Here is a 13055-nt window from a genome sequence, read left to right as displayed (position 1 = left end):
CTAGCATCTCTAGCACAATGCTAACAAACATCCTGTTCTTCTCTCTTAGGCAAAACCATTATGAGTAGACATAACATTTGTTACATGCTGTATATCTGCCTTTGTCTTTTTTTGTCTTTTTTTTCCAACCACATCCTTACTCCCAAACACGAAAAAGGTGCCGACATTCCCAGAAGAAACATCCTCTTTTCTGCTGACTCACTGCTCTCACTCTGTATTCTGTGAGGAATGTTCTGCAGTTGTTGACTGAGCCACTGCAAGTGTTCACAAGTCCCAGCTGAACCTCACATACGTGCACAAGCGTAAAACACTTTGAATTAATTTACATTATCAACTCCCACACATCATTCTGCACCAACAGCGCCTTACTGCACCATATAACACTCTTCTCTGGTGTCACAACGGACGGAAATGAGATAGTGTGCAATAATCTTTTCACCAAGTTTTCTTGTCCTGCCAATAAATCAACAGGTCGGAAAACAACTTCATTGTTAGAGGTAATAATACAACAGGCTATCAAACCCTCATTGCTCAATAAACTGTACAGAAAGAGGTCTGTGTTTGAATCTGTGGATCTTCATTATCAGCTCTATTTGGCAAGGCAGAAGCCACGAAAGTTATAATGAGCCAAATCAATTGTAATTGATGTTTATCGGACATCAGGAAGCTTCCTGATTGATTGAAAGGTCATTTTCTATCAATCCCGGCCTCTGCTTGATGAGGGCCGGACACATCTGCAAAGCTTAGGAAATTATTCAGCCTGATGCTCTGATGAGCTCTTGTATGGTTGGAAATACTCCCCCGAGAGTTCACTCTGTTCTGCAGGCGAGAAGTCTCCAGCATAGAAAATAGTAATTTACCAGTATGCAGGATCTGATGTAACAAACTCGTATGTGTAAAAAAGTCTGTAATGTTATCGGAACTGCTGAAATTGGGTGTTATCAAGGTGACTCCTCCCATTACAGATGTTTTTTGGTAAACCAGACCTACAATGCGGTCCAAAAGAAGCCTGTTACTGCAACTACTTCAGCTGTTTGAGGTGCTACTGCAGGAACACATTAAGAAACATCTTGAATGCACCTGCTTTTGTTTATTGTGAAATTTGCCCTCCTACTTCCATTCTCCGGTGTCTAGTTTTGAGTTTTAAAGAAGTAGTTCAACATTTTGGCTTTCTTGTCAGTGTTAGATGAGAAGATCGATACCACTTTCATGTCTGTGTTAAGTATTGAGCTGAAGCCTGGAGGTGATTAGCCTAGCTTAGCATTAAGACTGGAGGCAGAGGGAAACAGCTAGCCTAAGTCTTTCCAAAGCCCAACAGTTAACCTACCAGTACCTCTAAAGCTCACTAACGTATTGTATCTCATCTAATCCGTACACAAACTGAAAAGTACCAATGGCAATCCTGTTGCGTGTTATAACTATCAAACCACTTCTTTTATGCCATCATTTATGAACCCTCATAATCCCAGTTTTAAGAGTTAAGTAGTGAGACAGATAGCAAACATGCACAAGACATAAGGCAGAATTCAGTAGTTTTAATTATCAGACCTGCAATAATTTAAATATAGATACATAGATTTTTGGATTATGTTGCAACTCAGTGTGAGGCAGGAAAGGATGTGGTGGTCGTCCGCAGTTTTGGCGCCTGGACGAGCAGAGCAAACTGTCCTAGACTTCCCAGCATGGCCGATACACCCGTCCCACCATGCACCTCATTGTGTCCCTCCTCAGAATGGGGATGCTCAGGTCCTGGCCGGCGTCTCTGTGCTCGATGACCTGGCCGTTGTCGTCAGCTCTCCGCTTGTAGACGGACAGTCCGCTCTGCAGCACCCGCAGCTCCCTCCACAGGCTTGGATCGGCGATGACGATGACCCTCGGCCCTCTGGTTTTGCCCACCGCGGCCAGGTCTGCGTCGCCCAGGGCGTTTTCTGATGCCTCGTTGCTCAGCAGCGAGGCCAAAGTATCCTGCTCCAAGAAGCCGTCGTCAGTCTTGCCCATAGGCAACGCCACTGACAGAGCATAGCACTCGAATAACAGTGCCGCGGCGAAGATGACGGACATGAGTGACTGTCTCATGGTGAAGGTCTTCCAGGAGGTGCAAAGCGTTGGATTCGAGGATGGGTTCCTTTCCAGTGCTCTTTGCTTCGTTGTACTGACCCAGAGATCGTATCGTCCTCTTTTATATCATTTCGGACAAGCTGGATTGGCCACGTTGAATCGTTTCTTATCATTGCTTCTCCTGTTGTGCTCAGGAAATTAGTTGAAAGCATTAAAAGGCAGTTGGGCAGAAGTCTTGCAGTGCCCAAGAGTGTTGTTTTGGCGGAAAGTTAATTAAAATCATCTCCAACGTGGTGACTGATAATAGACTTCAGATGATGAAACAGTGGGAATTCTTGGAGCAGGTGACACCAAGAAAAACATTAATCCAAAATGACTGCCCTTTAAAACAACAAGGAGGGATTACTAACCCGTGAAGCTCTTTGTGCCGTCAGATACTCAGTGATAAGAGCCCTCCTCTCATGGCATTGTTCAATATGGGATTTAATTTTGGATTAGTGCAAAAAAAAGAAAAAGGAAACAGATGTTTCCTGAGGTGTTTGTGTGTTCGTGGCAGCAGCTCCTTGTCGACGTGTCAAAGTGAAAGTGAAGTTAGGAAATGTTTCTTATAGAGTAGATCTGCTCCCAAGGCCCTGAGGTGGAAGTTGATTTGATCTCTTGCTGGACCGCAGCATAATTACAATCCTACCTAATTACAGTTGCCAGATGGGTGCTGCAGGAGCTTTGCACACCTGGGCTTGCATAAGATCCATGGGAAATGAGCTAATGTAATTTATGCAGGTGGCCTTTGGCTCAGATCAAACGTGTTGACAAATTCACGATTTTATTTGTGGTTCGGATTATTTATCGTCATTGGCTGTTCCAGAAAAGTTTGGGGAAAAAAGCAGTGGTGTTCTCCACCTTGGGAGCGGAGGCTGCAAATAACAAGCTTGTGAGCACTAAAAGCTTATGACACTTAACACTTTTAACACAGTAATTGGACAGAGAAAAGATTTAAGATTTCACTGACATGATTTACAGCACATTATAAAACGTTGATGGCGAGACATATAATTCGATGTCATTAACTTGTTAAGGTTATTTTAGTCTTCATATTGTGCAGCTGGGCCGTTCAGTTGGGAAGTGCTGTCGACCATTTCTTGTTGAAAGCCATGTCTGTGGTTTCTATAAAGTCTGGCATTAGAGAATTATCTACACCCTGTTTTTATTACTGTCTGAAAGGCCTCGAGTGGTTTTCAGGAGACGGAGGGTTTTGTTTAAATCTTATCTTTCATTCCTAGATGTCAGCTAGTCGTATGTAGCCCGTTATTGATTGGGACAGGTGGAGCTATGCGGTATAGGTGTTAATGGTGCAAAAGAGCATGTTGCTGTTTTTGGATGAAAACCATATGGAGCTAAAATAGAGATGTTTTAGGAATGAAGAAATAGTTTTATCCCTAAAGATAATATTTTTTGCCAACACTTCCAACTCACATGATAAAGCTTTTGAACTAAAACCAGTAGGTTGAGGTCAGGGATAGATCGTGGCTTAGGCAAGGCAAATAAATGATGTTAGAGTTATGGTTCAGTTCACGCAACTATCCACGTCAATACAGGCACAGAGAAAATCAACATAATGACCAATGTTACTGATATGTACCGAAGCTAAAGCCCAAACAGAATAAAGGCCCAAGGCTGACAAATGCAGATAGTTAAAGGCATCTTTGGGGATCAACGTTTTTCTCAGCAACTAAAACAGTTAAAGGAAATCAACAATGGCTGCAGTTAGAAGTCCAAACGGGAATCCTGGTCCATGGTGTTGATGTTACACGCTTTGTACACCTCCCTCCTGATGGTGTGTTCCGACTCAATACAAAACAAATTTAGAGGCAGTGTGGTTGAGGTTGGAATTGAGGCAGAGAGACTGTGTTATGGATATATACATGTATTCTTTTTGCATTTCTGTCCAACATTCTCGATGCCAACCGATTGAATCCCACTTTGGATACCCGTTTAAAAACAACGCATTTTAATAAAATAGCCAAATAATTTCCCTTACATTCCTGAAAAACAGAGAAGAGCAGAAGCAGGGAACATTTTTCCGTGTTGGCCCTCGGGTGTAAAGGCAGCAGTCGCCCACTGAAGGTGTTTGTGTGCCACAGACAGCGCTACGCTTCGTCAAAAAGAAGAAAAAAAAGGGATTCCCAGAAAGCAAGAGGCAGAGATGTGCTGACAAGCCAACTAAACGCCAACCAAAACACGAGGCCTCGGCTCAGGTGTTGTGGGGCAGTGTAAAAAGACCCAACCGTGTGCTGAGGGCAGACGTACATAACACCGGCACAGCGCCGCTTCTCTTTATTGTGATACCGAGCGGCGGGCCACACGACGCAAGCGTAAGTGTTATTCCAGCTAGGTAAATACAGCACACAGATCTAACAGCAGTGCATGTATTAACGGGCACAAATTGAATTATGTTGTTCAAATTCCAACGCGGCGCGTCCAGCCAGCTGGTTCTGAGGTCTGACCGATTGAAATCTCAGTTTTCGTTTGCTCACAGACAGGTTAAGGATTTCTGTACCGCAACATGCACTGAGGTCTTCCCTTTACACGGGCAGGAAGTTCTGGTGGAAATTCACTGCATGTTTCTCAAACAAGCAACCAGAGAGGTCTGCTTTTACACCGAGGCAGAGGTGGGAAATCACTCTGTGACTATGTACTCAAGTAGCATTGTATTTAAATACTTTACTTGAGATCACACGAGAATGGGGCGGTCGGGAGGTCACAGTGACTTTGGCCTTTGAATGGCAGTATCCCAATTTTTCTCTGCTCAAGTAAGAGTAGAAAGTATGCTGCATCAAAACTACTCTGACAACTACAAGGTACTCAAAAAGTTTACTTGAAAACAAAAGTAAATCTAAAGCTCTTTACTATGGAAAACCATCCTGGATGAGCTTGATGCAGCTGCACAGATTGACAAACTCCTTCAAGCGAAGACTGCATGTCGATGAATATAACGTTGTTGGTGACAGTTCCTCACTCTTTATTGTTAGTGAAGAGAAACACAATGGCAAGGCCTTCCATTTCACTTCATTCAAAGTCATTTGATCCATTGTTCAAATAAAAAAGAAATTGTTTAGGGGAGCTGTACGTAAAAGGATTTTTGCAGTTTCTTCCCTACAGCATGAAGGGTAATTATTACAGCAGCGCTGTTTGCTCCTGGTTACTTTCCTTGGATCAGTCAGAGGGCTGTCACACATTCCCCATGTCTTATGTGTGTCGCGAAGATAATAATAATGATGGCATACAATAAAACCTCGACGGGCCCGAAAGATGAAAGCCGAACACTGCTTTTAGCTATTTGAGGCTCATGCATATGATGACAGCGGGTGTCAAGAGTTGTTCTGGGGGCTCAGGATGAGACTGGAGGGAAGATGAAAGTAAAGAGGTGGAAGCTGATCTTGGGTCTGGTGCTACCTCAGGGTGATTTTGGCCACTGAGCATTAAATTAACCTCAGAAAGTGACATTTCCAAAGTGGGCGCCTGTGTGAGCCGCGAGACACAAATGCAGGGTTTCCAACTGAGAAGAAAGAGAGAGAGTCCAACACATTCACATCTCGTCAATACATCTGCAGAGATGCTGGTAGCCATGGAGATGGTTACTAACATGTAATCACAATGTGGTATAAAAATAGCAGCATCGGTGCTCTGCTTGTTGGAGACAGAGGGAGTGAAAGATTCTCTCTCAGTATCATGTTTTTCGATGGAAGAACGGAATAATTAACTAAATGTACGGGAAAATTTGGAAAATCTGATCCCCATCCAGCTGTCACTCGCATCAGACTACACATCAGACACAAAGATAATACGAGGGAATGTGGCTCCAAGACATTTTAGTTTTAGAGATGTTTTACTTGACAAGCTCCTTATGAACTTTTGCTCTGGGAATACATCTAAAGCTTTTTGTGGTCTAGAAATAGAGAGGGACTTATCATACAATATGTGTTGAAGCTGCAAGGGCCTCAAAACCTAGTTCCTTAATCAGCTTCCAGTATTTTCAGGATCCTCAGAGACTAAAGAGAAATATCGTTCACCAAGTTGCAACTCTATTTCCTAATCCAAACGAAGACAGTAGACAGAAGTGAAACATTTCCTTGCACAATACAAGAAAAATATAAACGTGTTATTGTGCATGAAAATGTAAGACAATGAAAAGTAACATTATTATAGGCAAATATAGTGTATAATATAACCTTTTTTATTTGGGCTGGCATTGTACAAACTGAGCAGGAACACACAGCATGTCATTTATGGCCACCATCTTTGTTTAGATCATGAAACAAAGATGGTGGCCATAAATGGAAAAAGGTTTTAAAAAGTAACTGACTTTTTTTTTTAAACCGAGGTCTTAAGGATTCTGGAAATACTTTCATAACAGCGGTAAGTGTTGTTAAGCCTTCTGGATTTCTTCAGAAAAATCGAATGCTTCGCTCTGTGTTGGGGATGGAACGATACTGCATGAGAGGCACAAATGGAGACTTGTTAGGACCTGCTTCATATTTAAATATAGTCACTCAAATTGTGTGTAAAGGCAGGAAGGTTATAAATGTAACTAAAAAATATCTTTTGCCCGGCAAATGACCTTTTTGATATGAAAAGATGAATGTGTTTTGCACAATCCATCTTCCATTTGCTAAACCTGCTTTATTCTTTGCAAGGCTGAAGATGGGCTCCATTGTGTTTAATATTTATGTTTAAAAAGGTGCAGTGTGTAAGAAATTTAGTTTAAAACATAAAAAATAACTATGAGTCATTTCTTTCACTTTAGATTTAATGTTTAACGGATTATAAAATAGCAGTGTTATTTTGACCGTCTCTCAGAGTTTTGCGTATTCTTGCAATGCTGTTAGTAGCTGGCTTCTTTTCTTTCTTTCTTTTTTTTATAACTGATGACTGTAAGTTTAGATTGCATGGACCGAGTAGTAGAGGGGGACATTGTTTGGAGCATGTAGCAAAGTGTTACACATTGCACATTTAAACATGAGCATTATCTGGTCAAGAACAAAACAACAAGATGGGAAAGTGGAATGAGCAGCAATGCAGCTACGTCTCTTCATTCTCGTAGTCGTGTTTTACTGGCTGTGGGACTGTCGACGCTTTGGGTCAGTACTGACCTGAGTTACACACAGAGCTGCCACGCACAGTAAATGATGAGGAAAATGTTTCTCAGCAAATCCACACAACAGAAACCTGTCAGTCAACATGACATCAGCTGTGTGTGTATGCTATGGATTGAATTTATTTTCTGGCAGAATTACTAAAACTAAATAGTCTTCCCATTTTTAATAAACACCTTCATGTAAATCTGTAGATATTTAGGGCTGAAAGGCTGCCCTTCCATTGACTTCATGGGTTTCAGATGTGACGATGACAGCTAATCACCAGCAGAGGTGTCGCCGCACTTCAGAATAACAAGCACCTGTGAAGTGGAGTCCCACTTTAATATCAACTGGTAATGAAGTGATGTGGTGATACTCTGTCATACTGTCTCAGTTATCAGGTGGGAGCTCGATTTCGTCCAGCCGATCGCTGATCGGTGTGCTGAACAGGGTCGACTTCCTGAAAGGTGCTTTCAGGTTCTGCACGGCAGTCGCACCCTGCGACACAAAACCACACAAGAACAAGAACTTACCGCACATGCTGTGTGTCAAGACTGAGGAATCTGACACAAAATAAGAAAGGAGGACAGAGAGCGAGAGAGGGAATATAATCATCCTCCCCTAAACCTTGGTGGATGTGTGAAACTCTTCTGTTGCATCGTCTTCTGACATGATATGGTGCCACAAGTGACTGTATGTTATTTAGAAAGAATTCATAACAGCAAACAAACTGCAATACATGACACACAAAGTCCTAAAAGTGAAACGATCTGACGCACCTGTATCCGATGGCAATTTTCACTCCAAAATGAGACGGCCTGGTCAGTTTTATAGTCATGAACCTGGATATGAGACGACAACAACGGCACACTGTCAAAGAAATGCAATCTGAAGTTCGGCCATATTAGAAGTTATCAGAACTGCTGCTTCCAGACAGAAGAAAGTGAAGCTGGAACCAGATAATGTTCGGCATTTTTAATTGATAAATGGCTTTAAAAAATTAATAGACAATCAACAGTGTAACTGATTAGTGTTCTACCATCCGGATACATTGGTTTGTGTAACTCTTATTCTCCTGCTTTTACAGGTTTGTTTCTATTGTCTATTGTCCTTCTGTTCCTTTGTTATCAGTTTCCTTTTGTTAATAAAACATTTTGATCACAAAGGATGAGAGGAAGAGTTGAGAGGAAAAAGAACAGAACCTGGAGGAAAAGAACTTTAAAAAATGGTAAGTTTTGATATCAGTCAGAGGCTGAGCTGTCACACGGACACACAGACAATAAAAAACTACAGCTACACGTGTACAAAATACAGCAGTATTTGCAAATCAAAATGGCTGTTTAGGGCGAATATACACAAGCTGCAAAAACACAGCAACAGACAAATTTATGCAAAGACAACATGGTAGGAAATGGCTTTGTTTTCAGTCTAAATACACCTCTCCTCTCATGAAGATCACTGGATTCAGGCATCAATCTTTGTTTTTTTTTGCTGTCACATTTAACCTATGTTGAGCAGCTAACCCGTTAGGATAGGTGTCATAATATGACACTCATGGTTTTGATGATAATGACTGTGGTTGACTTTGTAATGAGGAACTCTTTCACATGAATGTGCTTCTAGCTGCGTTGGAAAACCAGGAGTTAACTGAGCCGGGTGATAACCAGCTCCAGGTTATCCAGGGTCACCAGTCAGCAACCGGGTTTCTCCCAGTTATCCTACAACTGAGTCTGGAATCCAACAGCAATGTTAAAATATGATTAATGGTGTTTGTTTACAATTATGGCTATTGGAAGGAGGAAAAACATAATTATCAGTCGCAATCAGCCGCTCTCTTTGTTCAATTGGCTGGTAATTTGAAACAGGCACAGCTAGTTTTATGTAAAGTAGATGAAAACACATGCTTGTACAAACCTAACAAACAAATAAGTCATCCAAATGTCAAACTGGTGCAACATATTGGGCGTAGTTTTAACACCAGTCCCAGTACTGATGTCGTGGTTTAGGCACTTATAGCAATAAACAACGTGTTGTTTTAGAGTCAACAGGAGATTTGAGCTCATCACTGTTCGTAACCTTGCATACACACATCATTTAGAGTATGCATGCACGTACACGTACTTGTGTTGTTTTGGGGATAAGAGGCACAAATCCGTCGCCACTGAAATCCTTCTGGGTTGTGGAGCAGTAGTCCGTTTCGAGACTCAGATCAGTTGGGTTCAGTTCAGCTTGAACCTTCTCTCTGTGAAAAAAAAAGAGGATATCAGCCTCAGTATTTGGCAGTGTCGGAAGAAGTACTCAGAAGTACAAGTTTAATTTAGTCAATCGGCTAAATAAAAACAAGCTATAAAAGTTTTTTTGTGTCTCATTTCACTTGCAGTAAAAAATAGCTAATTTATTTATTTATTTTTTATATGGAGTGACCTCCCAGCACGGGATGAAAAGCCTGAAAACACCAAGTCAGAATAACGTCCCATTCTGCCGCCGTTGCCTGAATGCAGCATAAGACACAGAGGAAGGGAACAAGATAACAATTGCACATCAGCCACAGAAATGGTAAAAGTGTAAGTTGTCTCGCCCTAACAGCTGTAAGAAGACCACCAGAAGGGCTCTAATCAGAGCAAACAACTGTGTGGGAGAAACAATAGTATGTTGGGCCCTTAAGAGCGGTGATGTAAGACACGTATTATCCTTGAACATGTCATTTAATGTCACTCAGTGGATCAATGGTCATCATGTAGATTGGAGTAGAACTTTTTCATGTTGTGTCAAAAGAGACTGGTGTGATATTTACAGCAAGCCATAAAAAAAACAAAAGCCTTTCACTCTCCAACCCTCTGATCTGGATAACTGTTGATTCGTGTCTTCAAAAAGGGCAATATATTTAGAATAACAACCGATTAGCCGGCTCTGAGCGTTTTAGCGATTGAGCATGAATCAAGCGGTGTCGGCGTGTACTTATAAAGTCCAGGACATTTAGTGCGTGGCTCAAGACTGTGTTGAGACACTGTCTACTGCTGGACGAGCCGTTTTCATCAAAGACATGATGCTTTGTATTCTTTATGAGCAGTTAACATGTGCGGCGTGTTCATAACCTCATCTGTGGGGTATAGACTCAATAAACGGCATCTGGATGACTGGCCTCCATGTAAAATAACATCATAAAACCTGATTTAAAAGGTATTACAGCTGTGATGGAACAGTAAAACAGGCCCAGACGTGTAAATATTACATCACTTTCCTCCGACGAGTTCCCCTCAAGACTCCGTTTCCACATGCAACACCACTTGCAGCAATGATTCATTTAGCATCAAAAGATTTGTTTCATACTTGATTCACCTTATCATCTCGGTGATGTGTTTTTCCAAAAGCTCGCCTCTGACGCCTGAACCATGGGAATGTAGAAGAAGAGATGAACTGAGCAGCAAATCATTGGAAAAAGATTTATTGAACAGGGAAATAAAAGTGTCTATACGAAGGCTGTAATCTGGTATTCTATAAAACACCTCCACCCTAATAAAATACGTTCTACTCTTCTGCTATACAAGTCTAGTCTGTAGGCCTACATGGGTTATAAAGTATTGGTAGTTTCATCCTGTGAATAGGTGGAAGACACGTACCCCGCAGCCGCACTCCTGGACTTTTAGGAGGGACGAAAGCCGCTGTCAGCGTGGTGACGGTCTCCATTTTAGACTGCTGGTCCATCGTGAGGATCCCTCTGTGTCCGTGTTTCAGAATTTGTGACCTCGTCTTCTGAGTGTCGAGAGCAGCAGCGGCCCTCTGTATAGATGGAGATACGAGGGTTGAGATGAAAAAAAATGAAACCATGTCACAATCTAGAGGAATGCAATACATATGACTGTTATAAAGCACGGTGTTTGGGCCTCAATCAAAAAGATACCGCGGGTTGCTTTGATTTGAAAGAAAAACATCTTATTTGTGTTTCATGCTATGCCAAACTATTTTTTTTTTTTTTTTTTTTTTCTTTATATGAGGAAAACCTCACAATCTGTAATGGCGACAGGTGACCTGCATTTTTTTTTTTACCTGCCACTGTCAACATAGGTGCTAATTTCATTCCCTGGTTAAAACCAAACAAAATGTGGAACTACACCTTTCAAAGAGACAAGCGCAGGTGTAACTAATTATATCACGACTGAGGTCCAGGTGCCATTACCAGTGCCCTGCATGCTGGCTCATGATACAAACTAAACATATAACGGTAATCTAGAAGTTACAAGCAGTCAGGAACGACGTTTGGCTGCGGCGGCTGTACCCACCTCTTCTGCCCTGTTGGTCAACGCACAACTCCCGTCTCTCTCTTCCACAGTGTTCGGCTGCTCGGCCATCGTAGCACCGAGATATAACTGCTAAACTTGACTACAATGCGCCACGTGGTCCGTGAACAACAACTGTTTAACTATGTTTCACGTCCCGTCCTCTGAACTAACGCGAAGTGACGACGCGTGCCTCTCGGCAACAGGGTTCTGTTGAAGGAAGCGTCGACATGACAACGGAGCAAACTCCGGCACCTACACCCTCCCACTCGGTGACGTGGTGAATTCCATCACAGATGCATGAAGCGGCCTTTTAGTGAGGCGCAGGGTGTAAACACAGCTGCAAGCTTGAGGGCGAGCTTCCCTCTCTCTGGCTTTAGGAAACTATGAAACTATACATAATTATCAGAATCAGAAAGACAGCTATTGATCCCCAGTGGTACATCGGGTTAAACGTTGCTGTTGCTCCCATTCTAGAATTTAATTATAACATAGATAAATTATAAGAAAATATAAATAAGTACGTAAAAATAGTTGCGTTACACTACCGTACAATGACAATCCATACGGACAAATACATGTATAAAAAATGTGTGTGTTAGTGTGTAAAAAAGTGTGTACAAATGTAAGAATAGTAATGTAAAAAATGAGGACTATCTACAAATGGGTTTTTTTTTTCAAACCTAAGAGCCAGTCAGCGTTTCCCATCATGCCCTGGTCCTTGCAGTGTAGGTCAATGTGCTCTAATAACTGCGTCCGCCTCAATCTCGTCAGGTTAGCGTTGCCTATATGTGCATCCCGATAGAGCAAGTTGGGATGATAGACTGTATGTAAGAGGGTTTGGATCAAGTCGGACAAAAATCGAACTGATCAATACTGCGCTGGTCTGCTCTTCGTGCTCTAATTGGGTTATGGCTCGAAAGGATCCGACTTACAACTCTCGCAAAGGTTTGTAGATGTTCGCGAGGATTCATGTTTGTGTTTTCATATTCAGATGAAGCTCTGCTCCTGGCCCGGAAGAGGAGACGCTGCTGCTGGGCGTGGAGCTTTACACCTCCCGCTGTAGCTCTGACTGCAGGGGAGAACGGATCTGGGTGTTTCCACGATGGGCTGGTCGCAGCAGGAGGCCCCACTGGAGTCTGAGCTGAAGGAGTTCAGTGGATGCTTTCAGATTTCACTCAGGACCCGACCTGTTGGCACCGATGAGTATTACATTGAGAATGTTTCATAACCAGTTAAACGTAAGTGAAGAATCAACATTAATACAACAGTATACAGTCGTCTCTCTAGAAGTAAGACTTTTATATTCCGTAGCTCAGCAACCCCAGCAGCCTATTCACACGACGAGATGCGCTCCTACTGCGTCCCTACAGGTGTGAATGCAACCGGACACACCAGCCTGTCGCAGAGGAGACAAAGGCCAGACTCAGAGCCCCTGCTGGCTCGCCAACAGGTGCCATTTATCAAGCAATCACTGTCAGTGCACTACAATACAGGTCCGTCAGCTCCACCATGGCTACAAATTGGAACTTGAATAATGTTGACTCCAACAGACACACACACACACAAACACTGAAACTCTCTC

At 42.4% G+C, this 13055-nt stretch overlaps 1 protein-coding gene and 1 long non-coding RNA gene across 2 annotated transcripts; both read right to left on the bottom strand.

Moving 5' to 3' along the window:
• Positions 1 to 1668: 1668 nt before the first annotated feature.
• Positions 1669 to 2076, bottom strand: pmchl (pro-melanin-concentrating hormone, like; the record flags this gene model as incomplete). The annotated part of the gene is made up of 1 exon (XM_079178534.1): positions 1669 to 2076. One exon carries the CDS (start codon positions 2074 to 2076, stop codon positions 1669 to 1671), a length of 408 nt encoding a protein of 135 aa, XP_079034660.1.
• A 5483-nt stretch (positions 2077 to 7559) lies between these two features.
• LOC306710094 lies at positions 7560 to 9345 on the bottom strand. The gene is made up of 3 exons (XR_013767494.1): positions 9315 to 9345; positions 7973 to 8035; positions 7560 to 7691 (listed from the first exon to the last, which is right to left on the bottom strand). It is a non-coding gene; the product is annotated as an uncharacterized lncRNA (long non-coding RNA).
• Between the last annotated feature and the right edge of the window lie 3710 nt (positions 9346 to 13055).

The sequence above is a fragment of the Pholis gunnellus genome (genome assembly GCF_910591455.1).
Source record: "Pholis gunnellus genome assembly, chromosome: 18".
In the NCBI taxonomy this organism is placed as follows: Eukaryota; Metazoa; Chordata; class Actinopteri; order Perciformes; family Pholidae; genus Pholis; species Pholis gunnellus.
Note: the sequence above shows the minus strand (reverse complement) of the source record. Positions and strands in the feature narration are given on the sequence as shown.